This window comes from Cetorhinus maximus, chromosome 12 (assembly GCF_964194155.1).
Source record: "Cetorhinus maximus chromosome 12, sCetMax3.hap1.1, whole genome shotgun sequence".
NCBI lineage: Eukaryota > Metazoa > Chordata > Chondrichthyes > Lamniformes > Cetorhinidae > Cetorhinus > Cetorhinus maximus.
The window spans coordinates 66,102,591-66,124,021 of NC_135890.1; the positions used below are offsets into that span (position 1 = coordinate 66,102,591).

General features: G+C 44.5%; 1 protein-coding gene and 1 non-coding gene across 3 annotated transcripts in view; both read left to right on the forward strand.

The window, feature by feature from the left end:
- Positions 1-21,431, forward strand: part of upb1 (ureidopropionase, beta) — a 159,016-nt gene that overhangs the window by 85,927 nt on the left and 51,658 nt on the right. For both annotated transcript variants that reach the window (XM_078553794.1, XM_078553795.1), the window contains exon 5: positions 5,855-6,016. In XM_078553794.1, coding sequence (XP_078409920.1) covers positions 5,855-6,016 — 162 coding nt within the window. The remainder of the gene's footprint in view (positions 1-5,854; positions 6,017-21,431) is intronic.
- Positions 9,038-9,200, forward strand: LOC144688095 (U1 spliceosomal RNA). Its single transcript, XR_013578304.1, has one exon. It is a non-coding gene; the product is annotated as a U1 spliceosomal RNA (small nuclear RNA).

The following is a 21,431-nucleotide window of genomic DNA, read 5'->3' on the forward strand; positions in this document are numbered from 1 at the left end:
GTGTGTGTGTGTGAGAGAGTGTGTGTGTGTGTGTGAGTGCGAGAGGCTGAATGTGTGTTTGTGTGAGAGAGAGGGTGAATGTGTGTGTATATGTGTGTATGTAAGAGAGGCTGTATGTGTGTGAGTGTGTGCATGTGTGGGTGTGTTGAATAATCCATTATTGGCATTAGTGACCTGAAGCAATCAGATTGTTGTACAAACCCAGTCATGAATGTCCTTCAGGGAAAGACAGAAACCTGTCCTCCTTACTCAGCCTGATCCACATGTGGGGAAGGGCAAGTTATTAGAATTGATCATTAAGGAGGTTATAGCTGGGCATTTAGAAGAGCTCAAGGCAATTGGGAAAAGTCAGCACAGTTTTGTGAAAGGAAAATCATGTTTAACCAATTTATTGGAGTTTTTTGAAGGAGTAACATGTGCAGTGAATAAAGGGGAGTCTGTAGACGTACTGAACTTGGATTTCCAGAAGGCATTTGATAAGGTGCCTCATCAAAGATTATTATGGAAAATAAAAGCGCAATGTGTAGGGGGTAACATATTAGCATGGATGGAAAATTGGCTGGCTGGCAGAAAACAGAGAGTTTGAATAAATGGGCATTTTTCAGATTGGCAGAGTGTGAGGAGCGGGGTCCTACAGGGGTCTGTACTGGGGCTTCAACTTTTTATGATTTACTTCAATGACTTAGATGAGGGGAGTGAAGACATGGAAGCTAAATTTGCAGAGGACACAAAGATAGGTAAGAAAGTATGTTGTGAAGAGGACATGAGAAGATTTGCAGGTGGGTGTGGATAAGCTAAGTGATTGGGCATAGATCTGGCAAATGGAGTTTAATGTGGGAAAATGTGGAGCTGTTCACTTTGGCAGGAAGAACAAAAAAGCAGAGTATTACTTTAATGGAGAATGGCTGCATAATTCTGAGGTGCAGAGGGATCTAGGTGTTCCAGTACGAGTCACAAAAAGTTAGTATGCAGGTACAGCCAGTAATTAAGAAGGCTAATGGAATGCTATCCTTTAATGCGAGAGGGATTGAACATAAAAGTCAGGATGTTATGCTTCAGTTATACAGGGCATTGGTGAGACCGCACCTCGAATACTGTGTGCAGTTTTGGTCTCCTTATTTATGGAAGGATGTAAATGTATTGGAAGCAGTTCAAAGGAGGTTTATTAGATTGATACTTGGAATGAGTAGGTTGTCTTATGAGGAAAGGTTGGACAGACTGGGCTTGTTTCCACTGGAGTTTAGAAGAGTGAGGTACACAAGATTCTGAACGGCCTTGACAAGGTGGACGTGGGAAGGATGTTTCCTCTTGTGGGTGAGCCCAGAACTAGGGGGAACTGTTTTAAAATTAGGGGAAGCCCTTTTAGGACAGAGATGATGAGAAACTTTTTCTCTGAGGGTTGTGCGACTTTGGAATTCTCTGCCTCAGAAGGTGATGGAGGTGGGGTCATTGAATATTTTTAAGGCAGAGGTAGGTAGATTCTTGTTAGGCAGGGGAATCAAAGGTTATCAGGGTTAGATGGGAATGTGGAAATCGAAACACAAGAAGATCAGCCATGATCTTATTGAATGGCGGAACAGGCTCGAGGAGCCGAATGGTCTACTCCTGTTCCTATTTCTTATGTTCTTATGTGGGTCCAGTCCCAGGTCCACAGACTTGATTCTGAACTGCCCTCTGAAATGGCTTAACAAACCTCTCAGCTGTACAGGGCAACTGGGGATGGATAATAAATGCCAACAACATATCAAGAATCTGTTTTTAGAAAGCAGGTAATGTCAGTTTGCACTCCACTGTTGCATAATCTTGTGACAGACTGTCTGGGTTCACCAATGAATTATGGCCACCCAGGAAATGGCTCCCAGTACCTTTGGGATCATATCCTAGCAAGATTCTGCATCAGCAGGGGAAGGAATCAGAAATGGGAAGGCAAATGGCAGTTTGCAAGCATCAAATATCTATGTGTGTATTTCACAGTCACTCAGACAATTTTCTGATCCCTGTATTGGAAAGAAACACCATTTCGATTCATTTCCCATATTTCACTCTGATTGAGGTCATTAAAATGGTATATCTAGTGCACTGATTCTAACAGCTCTAGTCACTTCCATGTGCCACCCGTCCAGCCTGTAAATTATCCCTGAATATAGCGTGGCCAAACCTGAGGGTATTTGTCAATTTGATTTAATGAGACTTTCTTGAATCAAGTAGGCTGTTTTTGTCAGAGTGCATGGTAACACAGGATTTGACAATAACCCTGACCAAGTGCTAAAGGGACCCGCAGAAAGGATTTTTTGTACAACAATTTGTCCTTTTTCAGAGTAAAGCTTTCAAGGTGGAAAACACAATGCCTTTCTGTTTGTACATTGTTAACATCATAATATTGCCTGACTTCATCCCCTGTCTAGCTCACCTACTGCTGAAACCCTCACCCAAGCCTTTGTTACCTCTAGAATTGGCTATTCCAACACACTCCTGACTGACCTCCCACATTCTACCTTCTGTAAATTTGAGGTAATTCAAAACTCTGCTGCATGTCCCTTAACTCGCACCAAGTCCTGTTCACCTAACACCCCTGTACTTGTTGATCCACACTGGTTTCCAGTTAAACAACATCTTGATTTTAAAATTGTCATCCTTGTTATCAAATCCCCCATGACCTTGCCTCTCCCTATCTCTGTAATCTCTAATCTCCCAAACCCTCTGAGATATAAATATAAATTGAAAATATTTTACTGAACACTGAAAATATTAATTTACTGTGAGGGGAGTTGCTGCTTTGGAAAATGTCGATTTTACTATTGATCCCAGGCAGTATCCTGTACAGCAGCTTTTCACACAGAGTTTACTTAAATCGACAGATAGAACTGAGTGAATATATCATTTGGAAAAAGCTATCCCTTCCTTTCTTGAAGCTCCAGATTCTTGCTCGATATACAGGCACTGATAGCCCTTTGAAAGCTCATTTGTCTGTGAACCTGGACAGTGAAAGCTGATTGTAGATTATTCCACCAATACAGACTTTGCTGCCAATTTTTAACCTTTATGTACGTTACAGAAAGTTCAGTTTTCAGTTCAGTTCTCGAGCAAAGCAGCAGGTTCTACATGAGATAAACAGAGTAGATAGGGAGAAACTGTTCCCACTCGTGAAAGGATCAAGAACGAGAGAGCACAGATTTAGAGTAATTGGTAAAAGAAGCAAAAGTGATACAAGGAAAAATTTTTTCACACAGCGAGTGGTTAAGGACTGGAATGCACTGCCTGAGAGCGTGGTGGAGATAGGTTCAACTGAGACTTGCAACAGGGAATTAGCCTGCTATCTGAAAAGGAAGAATGTGCAGGGTTGCAGGGAGAAGTTGGAAGAATGTGCAGGGTTGCAGGGAGAAGTTGGGAGAATGACAATAGGCGAGTTGCTCATTGGAAAAGCCAGTACAGATATGATGGGCCAAATGGCCTCATTCTGCACTGTAACAATTCTGTGATTCTGTGATAAACACAGGCAGTTCAATTCCAATGTACCAACTCACTTACCCTGAATGAGCAAACATATGGCTGACTGAGTTGGCAATTATAGCAGCATATCAGAGGTACTGATTATTGCTGTGGAAGAAGATTGTGCAGCTCTGTATAGAGTGACTTTACACACACACTCCCCTGACAGTGACTTTACACACACACTCCCCTGACAGTGACTTTACACACACACTCCCCTGAGTGACTTTACACACACACTCCCCTGACAGTGACTTTACACACACACTCCCCTGAGTGACTTTACACACACACTCCCCTGAGTGACTTTACACACACACTCCCCTGACAGTGACTTTACACACACACTCCCCTGACAGTGACTTTACACACACACTCCCCTGACAGTGACTTTACACACACACTCCCCTGACAGTGACTTTACACACACACTCCCCTGACAGTGACTTCACACACACTCCCCTGAGTGACTTTACACACACACTCCCCTGACAGTGACTTTACACACACACTCCCCTGAGTGACTTTACACACACACTCCCCTGACAGTGACTTTACACACACACTCCCCTGACAGTGACTTTACACACACACTCCCCTGAGTGACTTTACACACACACTCCCCTGAGTGACTTTACACACACACTCCCCTGACAGTGACTTTACACACACACTCCCCTGAGTGACTTTACATACACACTCCCCTGACAGTGACTTTACACACACACTCCCCTGACAGTGACTTTACACACACTCCCCTGAGTGACTTTACACACACACTCCCCTGACAGTGACTTTACACACACACTCCCCTGAGTGACTTTACACACACACTCCCCTGACAGTGACTTTACACACACACTCCCCTGACAGTGACTTTACACACACACTCCCCTGAGTGACTTTACACACACACTCCCCTGAGTGACTTTACACACACACTCCCCTGACAGTGACTTTACACACACACTCCCCTGACAGTGACTTTACACACACACTCCCCTGACAGTGACTTTACACACACACTCCCCTGACAGTGACTTTACACACACACTCCCGAGTGACTTTACACACACACTCCCCTGAGTGACTTTACACACACACTCCCCTGACAGCGACTTTACACACACACTCCCCTGAGTGACTTTACACACACACTCCCCTGACAGTGACTTTACACACACACTCCCCTGACAGCGACTTTACACACACACTCCCCTGAGCAACTTTACACACACTCCCCTGAACGTGACTTTACACACACTCCCCTGAGCGTGGCTTTACACACACTCCCCTGAGCGTGACTTTACACACACTCCCCTGAGCGTGGCTTTACACACACTCCCCTGAGCGTGACTTTACACACACTCCCCTGAGCGTGGCTTTACACAGACTCCCCTGAGCAACTTTACACACACTCCCCTCAGCGTGGCTTTACACACACTCCCCTGAGCGTGGCTTTACACACACTCCCCTGAGCGTGACTTTACACACACTCTCCTGAGCGTGGCTTTACACACACTCCCCTGAGCGTGACTTTACACACACTCCCCTGAGCGTGGCTTTACACACACTCCCCTGAGCGTGGCTTTGCACACACTCCCCTGAGCGTGACTTTACACACACTCCGCTGAGCGTGGCTTTACACACACTCCCCTGAGCGTGACTTTACACACACTCCGCTGAGCGTGGCTTTACACACACTCTGGTCTACGTGTGATTCCAGACCTACGGCAATGTAGTTGACTCTTAACTGCCCTCTGAAATGGCTGAGCAAGCCACTCGATTGTATCAAATGTGCCACAAAAGATAATCCACACGGACTGCAGTGATTCAAGAAGGCAGCTCACCAACACCTTCTCAAAGGCAATTAGGGATGGGCAATAAATGCTGGCCCAGCCAGTGAAGCCCACATCCTATGAATGAATAAAACAAAAGTGGAGACTGACAGTTTTGGATGGACAGTGATCATTGTTCAGTCACACCATCCCGCTCGGTGGCAGGGTAGATTGGTGCTTTACACTGTCACTGTTTCAGACATGCTCATGTCAAGGTGACAGTTGATAAAATATGGCATTTATTTGGAAGTGTTTCAGTGGCTCGACAGATTTTAACCTTTTGGCCTGAACTGAAATGTACAAACGTAAAACAATACTGGGACTGCTGGAAATCGGAAATAAAAACAAAAAATGAGGCAACTGCTCAGCAGGCCTGGCAGCATCTGGAGAGAGAAAATAAGTTAACATCACAGATTGATGATCTGTCATCAGCTTCTAACCGCCGAGTTCCAATTACATTCTTGGGTTTTTTTTTCCTTCCCTGCCTTCCTTTCCTTTCAATACCTTGTTCCTGTCTCTTTCTGCAGCTTGCAAGAAGATATAACGTGGTTATAGTGTCTCCAATATTGGAACGAGATGAGGTTCATGGAGAGACTCTGTGGAATACTGCGGTAGTGATTTCTAACTCCGGCAACATCCTTGGCAAGAGCAGAAAGAACCACATTCCCAGGGTTGGGGATTTTAATGAGGTAAGAACGTGGAGTTAAATGAGTATTTCAATCTGTCAGATGAAGGAGAATTGCACTGATGGACTATCCTGTCTGTATCCGGGTCTTTTTGGCTAGTCAGAATACAGTTATAAGAAAATTGTGCTCCCTGGGTACCCCACTGGAGTAAATTGCACCTCCTAACAATGACCTGAGCTAAACAGAGCAGGGAGGCTCCCACTTCAATCTCCACTCAGCGTTGAGTGGTTCAGTGGAGCTGGGATAGTGTTGACACCATTTCCTGTGTGGTCTAGGGAAGGAAGTTGCTATCTGTTGGTTTCTGATGTGGCTTGAGATCGCGGATTAGGAATTGCACTTTAGGAATTGCAGACTGAAAGTTGCATAATAAGCTAATGCTATTCAGACTATTCAGCGTTATTCCTGATAATTAATTATATTATTTCAATGGAATGGATGTGCAGCTAATAGATCTGTAATTACCTGTGTCTGCTTTGCCTCCTCCTTTGACTATTCACCAGATTAGCCTGTTTCTAATGTACCTGCTCTTTCCCCAGTATTTAGTGAATGCTCATAATAATTGGCAGTGCCTCACAAATTACTCGCTGCTTTATCATAGCACTGTACAATAACTACCATCATTTCCTGCTGATTGATTTATTTTAAGCTCTTCTAATATTTCTGGAACATCAAACATTTTCTATCAATCATTCATCCACTTAGATTATCTCCATATGGGGAGAACATGCTGCTTAATTATTTTATTCATTCATAGGATGTGGGCTTCACTGGCTAGCTCAGCATTGATTGCCCATCCCTAATTGCCTTTGAGAAGGTGGTGGTGAGCTGCCTTCTTGAACCGTTGCAGTCCATGTGGTGTAGGAACACCCACAGTGCTGTTAGGGAGGGAGTTCCAGGATTTTGACCCAGCGACAGTGAAGGAACGGCGATATATTTCCAAGTCAGGATGGTGAGTGACTTGGAGGGGAACTTCCAGGTGGTGGTGTTCCCATCTATCTGCTGCCCTTGTCGTTCTAGATGGTAGTGGTCGTGGGTTTGGAAGGTGCTGTCTAAGGAGCCTTGGTGAATTCCTACAGTGCATCTTGTAGATGGTACACACTGCTGTGTCGGTGGTGGAGGGAGTGAATGTTTAAGATGGTGGATGGGGTGCCAATCAGGCGGGCTGCTTTGTCCCGGATGGTGTCAAGCTTCTTGAGTGTTGTTGGAGCTGCACTCATCCAGGCAAGTGGAGAGTATTCCATCACACTCCTGACTTGTGCCTTGTAGATGATGGACAGGCTTTGGGGAGTCAGGAGGTGAGTTACTTGTCACAGGATTCCTAGCCTCTGACCTTTTCTTGTAGCCACAGTATTTATATGGCTGGTCCAGTTTCTGGTCAATGGTAACCCTTTTCCCTTCTTTGTGATGCTTGGAGGGAAAAGCCATTCAGTAAGATTATTAACATGTATTTTTTCCTCTGTTTCAAGCCTATTCTTATTGTCTCCATCTGTTTTCTTACCAGTGAAATGGTAGAAGAACATTATATTGTTATTGAATTCCAGAGCCTGGGGCCTAGGTGGTTGAAAGCACAGCCACCAGTAATGGGCTAAAAGCATGGTGGATGCAAAGGTCAGTCAGAGGAATGGAGACTTTGGGCTGAGTGTTGTGGAGCTGGAGGAGGTTACAGAGATAGGGAAGAGCGACACAGTAGAGGAATATAAACAGGAGGTTGAGAACTTTAAATTGGAGGCACAGGGGGCCAGGAGCCAATATAGGTGAAGGAGCATAGTGGTGAAGGTGAGCAGAACTTGGTGTGGAATAATTAGGGGTCAGCTGTGTATTCTAAGCTATTTTTGTACTCAAATTCATTAGACCAGACGCGTTCCTGATCAATGAATAAACTTACTGAGTCATTTTTGAACTCCCATTACATGGACATTTATGACTTTGCACCTTTACCAGACAGATTATAGTAAATGTCATCCGTGAAATATCTGCACCATGACGTGACTGAATCCAGAGGCAAAAGCAATTATCACCCAGACACCTACAATGAACATTTACCTTAAACGCAATGGGGCTCTAAATATAGGATAACAGATAGCTGGCAGGGGGGCAGCAGCCTGTCATTTTGAGTGCGTCATTACTGCACTTCATTAACATTGGCAAATATACTGCATTGAATTCCAGCCGAATCTGTTTATTTTCTGTATGATGCAATGTCATTTGTATAAATAAGCACAGAGCACTTAAGATGAGTGCAGTAGAAGCTAATTGAAGTAGGAAGAGAGTACACAAAGGTAACAGTAAAGCAATGTAGAGTTTGTTCCAGGAGATAGTCTGTGACATAGTCTGTAAACAATATATTCAACAAAAAAATGAGGTATTGTTCATGCCTTTTCCAAATCATTTTGGATTCTCCACATTATATGAACACTTTTCTCTGACTATTACTCCTATTACCATCTGATACCATGGGTGTGGTCTTGGAAGGGCTGTGGCGGTGGGAATGGAGGCAGGCAAGCTGCAATAATCTGCTGTCAGCCAGCGTGCCGGTTTTCAGGCATGTTCCCGCCTTGGGGTAATTTTCAAAGTCACTGGTTGGGAGTGGGGAGTAATGCAAGCAGCGGTAACCATTAATGCCCCTAATGGGGCTTATTGAGACCATTTGTGCACACGGCGACCAGAATTTTCCAGTTGGGAGTCTCGTTGAGGCTGTATCCCGGCTGATAAATGGAGGTGGCCTCTCAGGATTTCCTCTCCACAATGACAGTATGGCAATTGTGGGCACATTTTATTTTATCTTTTTAACAAGTTTTCAGAGGGCATCTCCATCTTGAGGAGCTTTCGCTTTCTTCTACCTAAATTGGCAACTCCCACCTCTGATGTGTGGGCTAATGATCTTCCAGTGCTAGATGCCTTCTGTTGGCACATCCCCCCCCTTCCCTCACCACCCCCTTAGCCCTCAGAGTTGGGAGCCTGCCCTCCATCCTTAATTGGATGGGGCTCTTGGAGGTGGCCACTTAATTGACTGCTTCCTCCAAAATACTCACCTGGCAGGTGAGACACAATGATCAGGAAGGTTGTTCTCCCAGAACGAGGCTATCCCATTGCACTCCGGGTGTGTCGGTGCCTATGCTGTCCCCAAATATGGGATACTCGACTATAAAATTTATGGTAGTGGGGGCTGTGTTTGCGCTCTCCCCTGAAAAAGAATACTTCCAGGGTCTCACCTCCAGCATTTCTGGGTTCCTAACTCAGAATTCAGCTGGGGACCAGGACCCTGGGATAAAATTCCAACCCTATAACTTTTCAATTTATACCACATAACCAATACTGACTCATTTTACCCCTTCCCCATTAAGACAGACAGAGATCGTGGTACATATTGGTACCAACAACATAGGTAGAAAGAGGGATGAGGTCCTGCAAGCAGAATTTTGGGAGCTAGGAAACAGATTAAAAAACAGGACCTCAAAGGTAGTAATCTCTAGATTACTTCCAGTGCCACACGCTAATGAGTATAGAAATAGGAGGTTAGTCCAGATGAATGCGTGGCTGAAGAGATGGTGCAGGAGGGAGGGCTTTAGATTTCTGGGACATTGGGACCGTTTCTGGGTGTGGTAGGACCTGTACAAGGCGGACAGGTTGCACCTGAGCCAGAATGGGACCAACATCCTTTCAGGGAGGTTTGCTAGTGCTGTTGGGGAGGGTTTAAACTAACTTAGCAGGGGGATGGGATTCTGAGAGGAGGTTCAGCAGGCGGAGATGCACTGCCAAAGTTAGAAGAGAGAGCAAGTGAGTCTGGAAGGCATAGAAATTATAGGCTAGTTAAGGCACAAGGGAGTTTGGCAAGGTTGGACGGTATTTATTTTAATGCAAGGAGTCGGATGAATAAGGCAGATAAGTTGAGGGCACAAGTTAACACATGGAAGTATGATATCATTGCTGTCACAGAGACATGGTTGAGAGAGCGGCAGGATTGGCAGCTCAATATTCCAGGATATAGGGTCTTCAGGCGAGACATGGAAGGAGGTAAAAGAGGAAGGTGTATTGCACATTCCTTAGATAATATCACCACCTTCAACACCTCTTTGCCCTTTTGTCTATGACATCTTTTGGCTATCTCCATCTATCACTGGCCCTCTATCCAGCTCTACTTGTCCCACCCCCCCTTAAACCAGCTTATATTTCACCTCTTTTCTATTTTTCCTTAGTTCTGTTGAAGAGTCATACGGACTCGAAACGTTAACTGTGTTCCTCTCCGCAGATGCTGTCAAACCTGCTGAGATTTTCCAGGTATTTTTATTTTTGTTTTAAATTTCCAGCATCCGCAGTTTTTTGCTTTTATCAAGGTGTATCGCAATATTCATCAAGGAATCAATTACAGCAGTAAGGAGGGATGACATCTTAGAAGGCTCCACAAATGAAGCCATATGGATAGAACTGAAAAACAAAAAAGGAGCAATCACATTGCTGGGAGTGTACTATAGGCCCCCAAACAGTCAGAGAGAAATAGAAAAGCAGATATGTGGGCAAATTTCAGAGAAGTGTAAAAATAATAGGGTAGTAATAGTGGGGGATTTCAACTTCCCCAACATTAACTGGGTTAGTCATAGTGTGATAGGTTTAGGGGGAGCGGAATTCTTAAAATGCATCCAGGAGAGCTTTTTAAGCCAGTACGTAGAAGGTCCGACAAGAGAGAGGGTGGTCCTGGACTTCATTTTGGGAATGAAGCCGGGCAAGTGGTAGAGGTAGCAATGAGGGAGCATTTTGCAGATAGTGATCGTAACTCCGTTAGATTCAAGGTTGTTATGGAAAAGGACAAGGATGGGCCAGAAATCAGAGTTCTAAACTGGGGGAAGGCCGATTTTAATAAGATCAGATATGATTTGGCCAGAGTGGACTGGGAGCAGCCAACTTTATGTAATTCTGTGTCAGAGCAGTGGACTCATTCAAGAAGGAAATAGGGAGACATATTCCAGTAAAGACAAAGGGTGGGATCAACAAATCCAGCGAACCCTGGATGTCGAGGTATATATAGGATTGGATAAAGGGATAAAGGGAAGTTTATGGCAGATACCGAGGGCTCAAAACAGCGGAAGCCCTAGAGAAGTATAGAATGTGTAGGGGGAAACTTAAAAAGGAAATTAGGAGAGCAAAAAGGGGGCATAAAAACACATTGGCAGGTAAAATAAAGGAAAATCCAAAGTTATTTTACAAGTGCATTAAGAGTAAGAGGATAACTAGGGAAAGAGTAGGGCCCATTAAGGACCATGGTGGTAATTTGTATGTGGAGCCGAAAGATGTAGGTATGGTTCCAAATGAATACTTTGTGTCGGTGTTCACAAGTGAGAGGGACGACGTGGGTATGGAAATCAGGCAGAAGGACTGTGATATCATTAAAGAAATTAGCATAGAAAGGGAGGAGGTTCTAAGTGGTCTGGCAGGCTTAAAAGTAGATAAATCTCCAGGCCCGGACGAAAAGTATCCCAGGCTGTTGAGTGAGGCAAGGGAGGAGATAGGGGTGCTGGCAATAATTTTCAATACCTCTATGGCTACAGGAGAGGTGCCAGAGGACTGGAGGACAGCCAGTATAGTGCTATTATTCAAGAAGGGAGGAAGGGATAAACCAGGGAACGACAGGCCAGTCAGTCTAACCTCAGTGGTGGGGAAACTCTTGGAAGCAATTCTGAGGGACAGAATTAATCTACACTTGGAGAGGCAGGGATTAATCAAGGACAGTCAGCATGGTTTTGCTTAGGGGAGGTCATGTCTGACCAATTTGATTGAATTTTTCAAAGAGGTGACCAGGTGTGTAGATGAGGGCAATGCATTTGACGTAGTCTACTTGGACTTCAGCAAGGCTTTTGATAAGGTCTTGCGTGGGAGACTGATAACGAAGGTAAGAACCAATGGCATCCAAAGCAATTTGGCAAATTGGATCTAGAATTGGCTGAGTGGCAGGAAGCAGAGGGTGATGATTGAGGTGTGTTTTTGTGACTGGATGCCTGTGTGCAGTGGGGTTCCACAGGGATCGGTGTTGGGTCCCTTGCTGTTTGTGGTATATATAAACGATTTAGACTTGAATGTAAGAGGGTTGATCAGTAAGTTCACGGATGACGCGAAAATTGGCGGGATGGTAAATAGTGAGGAGGATAGCCTTAGATTACAGGAGGAAATAGATGGGCTGGTCAGATGTGCTGATCAGTGGCAAATGGAATTTAATCCAGATAAGTGGGAGGTGATGCACTGGGGCAGGACAAACAAGGCACGGGAATACACGATAAATTTTAGGACCCTGGGAAATACCGAGGATCAGAGGGACCTTGGTGTGCATGTCCACTGGTCCCTTAAGGTAGCAGGACAGGTAGATAAGATGGTTAAGAAGGCATATGGGATACTTGCCTTTATTAGCCAAGGCATAGAATATAAGAGCAGGGAGATTATGCTGGAACTGTATAAAACACTGGTTAGGCCACAGCTAGAGTATTGCGTGCTGTTCTGGAATCTGCATTATCGGAAGGATGTGATTGCACTAGAGAGAGTGCAGAGGAGATTTACCAGGATGTTGCCTGGGCTGGAGAGTTTTAGTTATGAGGAGAGATTGGATAGACTAGGGTTATTTTCCCTGGAACAGAGGAGATTGAGGGGGGGACATGATTGAGGTGTATAAAATTATGAGGGGCGTAGATAGGATAGACAGGAAGGAACTTTTCCCCTCAGTGGAGGGATCAATAACCAGGGGGCATAGATTTAAGGTAAGGGGCAGGAGGTTTAGAGGTGATGTGAGAAAGAATTTTTTCACCCAGAGGGTGGTGGAAATCTGGAACTCACTGCCTGAAAGGATGGTGGAGGCAGAAACCCTCATAACATTTAAGAAGCATTTGGATGTGCACTTGCGATGCCATGGCATACAAGGCTATGGGCCTAGTGCTGGAAAATGGGATTAGAATAGTTAGATACTTGTTTGACTGGCAAAGACTCGATGGGCCGAAGGGCCTTTTTCCGTGCTATAGACCTCTACGACTCTATAATTCCGTGCATATCAGTGCTCCCCCCTCACAAACGCAGCACACAACTGTACATCAACAAATACTTTGCACGTTTTCTTTGGAACCATAATTTTAACTATATCCTAGCCGTTCCCCTGAAACGGCCGCTGTCATCACTCTCTTTCGTTCAAAGCATACAGATTTGAGAATATCTGATACACATTTGTTTGAACATCCATCTGGCTGGGTCACATCAAATGCTATTGGGCCTCACTCTCCTGTGCCAAAATCATTCACTGCCCCAGGATTATCCAGGAGGACAAAGGTAACCTCTACCTTCTTTTATCCATGTCCAATCATCTCATTAAACCCCTCTCCCCAGCCAAGCTCACCCTCATTGTCAACATCGATGTGCAGCTTATGGATTTCTTTGCTACTGAGACAGAGACTGTACATTCAGGTGTCTCTGCTGCTTCCCCTTGCCCATCAAGGCTCCCCTGTCTCCTAATCACAGGCCTGTGTCTCCCTCTAGTTTTGCTCCTATTTTCTCTGTTCTCTCCAAGTTCACCTGTGACAGCCACCTCCTCTTCTCTTGATCCCTTTCACACTAAAATGTGGACCAACCAACTTCCTTCCTGAACCTAATACCCGTTGACATTGTCATTGCTTCCCAAGTTGGTGGCCATCTTATCTGCAAAGCTGAAGCATTGCAATTCGGTTTCTGCCATAGCCTTAACTGAAATAACAAGTATCTCCTCCCTGTATGTGAGAATCCCTCCTTGATCTCTCTGCAGCCTTTGACATGTCCGGCCATACCATCCTATCCCAACAGCTTTCTTCCTGCTTATATTTCACCTAACTTCTATATTTCCTTAGTTCTGGTGAAGAGTCATACGGACTCAAAACATTAACTGTGTTCCTCTCCGCAGATGCTGTCAGACCTGCTGAGTTTTTCCAGCTATTTTTGTTTTTGTTTCAGATTTCCAGCATCTGCAGTATTTTGCTTTTAGCTTTCTTCCTGTATCTAGCCCAGTGGGACTGCACTCACCAGGTTCTACACTTGCCTATCGCAATCACAACATCCTGTGAAATGGCCTCTCTTTCTGTCCCTTCACCATTACCACTGGAATCTCCAAGGGACTAACTTTAGCCTGTTTCTTATCTGCACGCTGCCCCTTGGCAATATCACCTGAAGACATGGCACCAAATGCGATGTGTACACTGAGAATTATAAATTGGATGTTCTCAGTGCCTGGAGTTAATGTAGGTCCTCTTTGCGAATGCTGGGGTAATGGTTGAGCAGGATTTGATGTGGGGAAGGGTACAGACAGCTGCCAATATCCATCTCTGTTCTTCAAACAATCTCTTGGATGTTACAACATTTTTATTAACCCACTCCGCCTCTATCAGACTGCTTGATTAAAAGCCAGGCTTAAATGAGATGCAATTTCCTCCAGTAAAACTTTAGAAAGAGTGAAGGCTCACAGCAAGCTCTGTATGCTTAGCACCAATTTCTTTCCTCATTTGCAACACTGTTTTGGGCATGACCAGACTGTTCACAGCTTCTCAGTCCTACTCAACCCTGAACTGAGTTTCCAACCCCATATCCTCTCCATCACAAAGACCATCTACTTCCATCTGGGAACGTTTTCATCTTTGTTCTTGCCTTGGCCCATCCACTGCTCAAACCCTCAGCCATGCCTTTCTTAGCCCCTAACTTGACTATTTTAATGCTGTGCTGGTCAGCCTCTCCTTTTCCACCCTCAGTAAACTTCATTTCATTTAAAGCTGTGCTGCTCTCACTGACCAATCACGCCTGTCTTCATTGGCTCTCAGTGCCTGTGGAACAATACCTGAGCAATGAGTCAGCTTCCTCAGAAAGGGTGAGAAATTAATGATTGAATGAATGACTATGGAGCATTGGCAGCTCTTTGTGGATAATATTTTGTAGATGAAAGATTCAAATCTTTGGCGAGCTTGGACATAGTCAATACTCGTACCCAGATATATAAATTTATTCGGATTTCAGAAAGAAACGATTCTTAAAAGAAATGTTTGTGTCGGTTTGTGGTTGGCTGGGCAATGCAGTGCCTGGGTGGAGTTTGTCTACTCTTTGTTGCTGCTGTGGGTGGTGCGAAGTGGGGTTCAGGCATTATTCCTCAGCGGGAAAGAAATAGGGATAGAAGAGAGAGGAATCGCCAGGTGATTTCCACTCCTTTCGGGGAGTCAGTTTTTTGCTTTCTCACCCACACTATGTTCAGGAAGGTTGGGGAGAATTAGAAAGGTGCTCCTCTGATGGTGCAGTTGATGTTGTAACTGGGTCATAGAGACCCTGGAGATCAGGTTCAGTCTGCGTTTGTGCTGATTAACCTCAGTGCATCTTGGTTGGGGAGGAGGTGCATTAGTTGGTGAAAGGCAGCCAGTGTCCTTATGTCTTTAAGGGATAGCAGCATGCCATTGTAGTATGAGGGTGTTTGGCAGAGCAAGGGTTAATGTGAGGCTGGAGAACAGTACCACCCATGGTATGATATAGAGAGTCACGTGATAGTAGACTGTGGAGAAGAGTTTGGAAGGAGCCATCATGGAGGCAGCACCTATGTGTGGCAGTACTTGGGATATGTATATAGTTATGGCCGGAATTTTCCAGAGTTTCCGGTCCCACCGATGTGAACAGAGGTTTTAATGGCTCGCCAGCCCCACCCCAAGGGACTGGAAAATTCCGGCCTTTATGTTCAATCATACAAGCTTCCAGAACTCTTAGTGAGACAGCAAACAGCCTTTACAACAGCCAACAAGTTACCCCTACCCACCACCATTTAGACAAGGTACCAGAAGATGCTGATGAGTGTGGGACTGAATCCTGGTATCTTCAGAAATGGAGTGATTTCAGAACCTCGGGAAAAATACAGGCACTTACCTGGTCACATAAGACATTGTGAGGGCATGAGGGGGAGAAAATGTCCATCAGGATTGCTTGCACATGGGGGTGAATTTTACTCTGCCCCACTGGCAGGTTTGAAGGGGGTGGGGGCAGGGGCAGGTAAAATCCTGCAGTCGGCCTTCCTGCCGTCCACCCACCCTTCCCTGACCTGTCTGAAATTTTACGGGGGTACAAGGGGGATAGCAGATGGCCCACCCACCCTTGCGTCTGTTGAGACCTTTAAGTGGCCGTTAGTGGCCTCATCCTGCTGGTATTTTGCCCATGGCTGACGGAGGCCCACACCATGCAGGAAGCCTGGCAGCTTTTGCTGTGTGGGGTGGGGGGGGAATCCTCCTCAGTGCGGGGAGTTAGGGGGGCTCCCTGGACCCAACAGAGATGTTTCCCCAAGAACATTCCCGCTTTAACCCTGCTCCCAGCCTCTTGAACCCAGCCACCTCCCCCGACCTTGCTGCAATCTCTGACCCCAGGCTTACCTGGCCTCCTCAACATGGTGGGACTGCCTGTAATCCCAGCAGTGGCCACTATGTCTGGCTGGTGCTGCTGGGACTACAGAGCAGCCGGCCATCTGATTAGCCAGCAGCTCTAAGGCGGGACTTCCTCCTGGGATAGTGGCTAAAGTCTCGCCTTAAAATAATTAACGCTGCTTCCAGTGTTCATTTGCTGCGGGGCAGCTGTCGGGGTGGTAGGTAGGCTCCAGCCCCTAACGTTTTAGCTGGGCGGTGTGGGGACTGCAGTGCCCTGTAAAATCCAGACCACTGATGCTGAAGTTAATAGATAATTGAGGTTGAATAGTATGTGGTTAGGCTTGTGTTGTTTAGTCTGGTGGTTAAAAGACAGTCATTTAGTGGCAAATCACTTCCTAATTCTGCCAAAAGCTGCCCTATAACACAGGAGAGACTTCAAGCCAATCTGGCTCCTTTCCTCTTCGTTCCTCCTTCTGCCTCCTGGTGGGGAAGTGCCTGATTTCTGCTCCGTAAGTAAGCTTGCACAGCTGAGATCAGAAACTCACCACATCCCGAAAGCACAATGTGCTGCACACCATTCACAGACTGCACTATCTTATCAATTTCAAGAAGGTATCTAGCAGGAGTAACTATGTGCAGCGTACACCTTCCCCCGCTAATACCCACGACCTGGAACCCGCTTCTGCAAGTAGAATATAACAAACCAGCCCGCAATAATAGAAGTGATTTGCTTCATTTTCAAAAGCATTCACCTGTATTGTGTGTGAGAAATTCAACCACTGCATGAATAGGACAAGTTTGATCTTAGCTTACGCATCAACTTTTCTAATTCCAATTTCGCTCCAAAGCCAATAATTTCACATAATGGATTTGGTTTCAGACTAACAATAGCTGCAGACTGTAAGACCAAGATTGCTTACTGATGGGACACTTGTGTGTAATCATTGTTGCGTCAGGAATAATAACCCCTACTTTTGAAACTCAAAAGTCATTAACGTAGTTAATAGTATTTTGTAGCTGGTCCTTTAAAGAAGGTTCAATGTGCCTTGATTTATGGAAAGCAGTTAAATAGGTCCATTAAAACAGACTAAACCTTTTACTGAACAACTAACCTTGCACTATATAGCAGGCAGGAAACCTCAGCAGGTGTCTTTGCTGCTACTCCACATGATAACTGTTCAAGAATCTTTATACCCAACTGCCTACCATAATTAACTGTGATACTTTTATCCCTTCTGTACATTTTGATCAGCTGGAAAGGCATTGCAGTTGTGTAAAAAAAAAAGAAACCCGTTTCTGCTGAAACTGCTAGAAGTAAAGGAGTAATGTTTGCATTGAGCAGGGATAGAATATCAGCAGATTCTGTACAGGGGTCACCTGTTATACACCCTGCCCAAATTTCTACTGGTGTCATTCCATCAACAGCAAGCAACGACCATAATCAGTGCTTGCCTTACCATCCATCCCAACATGGCATTGCTGCATGTCGTATCAACCTCAGAGTTTTGGTGATTTGATGAGAAAGAATTGCAAGAGGCGAAAAAATGATGACCAACCAGTCGGCGCGAGAGCACCGATGCCAGTCGGCACCAACTGTGTCCTAGGTTAAAGAAAGCACCAGAGTATACAGATTCTGGACTGAAACCTGCCTCACAAACCAAGGAGCTATTGATACTGGTTAGGTGCCATGTGCCAGATAATCTCAGACGAGAACTTTGGCTACTTCCAAATGGTCATCTTCAGTTTCCCATTGGTATTGGCTTGTGTTCTGCACAAAACAGGCCTCAACTCTTCAGATGTACCAAAGTAAAACAGAAGATTTTACCCCCACCTTCAAAAACCTTCTCAAAAATGACTTTTCAACTCCTAATAATAATTGGGAGCAGGAGTAGGCTATGTGATCCCTCAAGCCTGCTCTTCCATTCAATAAGACCTGATTGTGGCCTTAACTCCGCTTTCCTTCCTGTCCCCCATAACCCTTGACTCCCTTATTGATCGAAAATCTATCTGTCTCAGCCTTGAATAAATCCAGTGACCTAGCCTCCACTACTCCCTGGGGTGGAGAATTCAAACACTAATGACCCTCTGAGAAAAGAAATTTCTCCTCATCTCCATCTTGAGTGTGAGACTTCTGATTTTGAAACTGTGCCCTCTATTTCTAGCTTCCCCCACAAGAGGGAGCATCCTCCCAGCATCTACCCTGTCAAATTCCCTCAGAATCTTGTATGATTCAATAAGATCGCCTCTCATCCTTCTAAACTCCAATGTGTATAGGCCCAACCTGCTCAACCTTTCCCCATAAAACAACCATTTCATTCCAAGAATCAGCCTGGTAAACCTTCTCTGAACAGCCTCCAATGAATGGGTTAAAAGCAAAAAACTGCAGATGCTGGAAATCCAAAGTAAAAACAAAAATACCTGGAAAAACTCAGCAGGTCTGGCAGCGTCTGCAGAGAGGAACACAGTTAACTTTTCGAGTCCGAATGACCCTTTAACAGAACTAAGTAAAAATAGAAAAGAGGTGAAATATAAGCTGGTTTAAGGGGGGGTGGGACAAGTCGAGCTGGATAGAGGGCCAGTGATAGGTGGAGATAACCAAAAGATGTCACAGACAAAAGGAAAAAGAGGTGTTGAAGGTGGTGATATTATCTAAGGAATGTGCTAATTAAGAGTAGAAAGCAGGACAAGCAAGGTACAGATAGCCCTAGTGGGGGTGGGGTGGGGTGAAGGAATCGAAAAAGGCTAAAACAATGGATGGAAATAAATTTAAAAATAATGGAAATAGGTGGGAAAAGAAAAATCTATATAAATTATTGGAAAAAAAGGGGTGGGGGGAAGAATCGGAAAGGGGGTGGGGATGGAGGAGAGAGTTCCTGATCTAAAATTGTTGAACTCAATATTAAGTCCGGAAGGCTGCAAAGTGCCTAGTCAGAAGATGAGGTGCTGTTCCTCCAGTTTGCGTTGAGCTTCACTGGAACAATGCAGCAGGCCAAGGACAGACATGTGGGCGTGAAAGCAGGGTGGAGTGTTGAAATGGCAAGCGACAGGGAGGTCTGGGTCATGCTTGCGGACAGACCGAAGGTGTTCCAATGAATGGGTATCCTTCTTTAAATAAAGAGACTAAAACTGTACAAAATACTCATGGTGTGGTCTCACTGATGCCCTGTAAAGTTGTAGCAAGACTTCCCTACTTTTATTTTCCATTCCCCTTGCAATTAAGGCCAATGTCCCATTTGCCTTCCTAATTACTTGCTGTAACAACATTCATGTACAGAATTCCTCTGTACCACAGCATTCTGCAGTCTCTCTCCATTTCAATAATATTCTGTTTTTCTATTCTCCCTGCCAAAGTGGACAACCTCACACTTTTCTCACATTATACTTCATCTGCTAAATTTTTGCCAACTCACTTAACATGTTCACATCCCTTTGCAGACTCTGTCCCTCACAACTTGCTTTCCTACCTGTCTTTGTATACTCAGCAAATTTGGCTACAATACAGTCGGCCCCTTCATCCCAGTCATTGATATAGATTGTAAAAAGTTGAGGCTCTAGCATTGAGCCCTGTGGCACTCCACTAGTTACAGTTGGCCAACCTGAAAATGATCCATTTATCCCTACTCTCTGCTTCCTATTAGCTAACTAATCCTCTATCCATGCTACTATGTTACCTTCAATACCACGAGCTATTATCTTATGTAGTAACCTTTTATTTGGCCCCTTATCAAATGCCTTTTGGAAATCTAAATACACAACATCCACTGGTTCCCCTTTATCCACCCAGCTTGTTACACCATCAAAGAACTCTAATAAATTTTTCAAACACGATTTCCCTTTCACAAAACTATATTAACTCGGCTTGATTGTATTGTGATTTTCTAAATGTTCTGCTACTACATCCTTAAAAATGGATTCCAGCAATTTCCTTATGACAAGTGTTAAGCTAACTGGCCTGTAGTTAGTTACCTGCTTTCTGTCTCTCTCCTGTCATGAATAGAGGTATTACATTTGCAGTTTTCCAGACCTTTCCAGAATCTAGGGAACTTTGGAAGATTACACCCAATGCATCCACTATCTCTGCAGCCACCTCCCTTGAGATCCTAGGTTGCAGGCCATCAGGTCGAGGGGACTTGTCAGCATTGTGCAGACAGATACAAAATACTTGTTTGAAGCCTTTGTCATTTCCTGTTTTTCCATTTTAATTCCCCAGTCTCACCCCCTAAGAGAAAATGTTTACTTTAGCTATTCTCTTCCTTTTTATATGCTGTAGAAGCTCTTGCTGCCTTTATATTTCCTGTTAGTTTAATGTTCTAACTTCTTCCTCTTTGTTTTTTTTCAGTCATCCTTTGCTGGTTTCTAAAATTTTCACAATCTTCTGTCCTATCACTATTCTTCGCAGCATTATACACCTGGTCTTCCTTAAATTCCTTAGTTAGCCATGGATAGCGAATCCTTCTCATAGAGTAATTCTTTCTCAATGGAATATATGTTTGTTGAGAGTTTTGAAATATCAACTTAAATGTCTGCCACTGCTTATCTACCATCTTACCTTTTAACCTATTTTCACCATCCACTTTAGCCAACTCTGTCTTCCTACTTTGTTACTGTCTGTATTTAAGTTTAGGACACTAGTCTCAGACCCAGGGTTCTCACACTCAACTGAATGTGAAATTCTATCATCTTATGATCACTCTTGCCTAGAGGATCTTTTACTACAAGGTCATTAAATATGTTTCATTATATATTACCAGGTCTAAAATGCCCTGTTCCCTGGCTGGTTCCAGAAGGTATTGTTCTGAGAAACTGACCCTAATACACTCTATAAACTGACCCTCAAGGCTACCTTTGCCAATTTGATTTGTCCTATCTATATGAAGGTTAAAATTGTCCATGCTTATAGCAGTTTCTTCCTTACAAGCCCCCCATTATTTTGTGATATATTCTCTGTTCTACGATGTAGCTATTGTTACAGACAAGGGAGGAGAGATAAACTGCAACCCTCAATTCTCTTCCCTTCTGTCTGTAATCAGTGTGGTTAT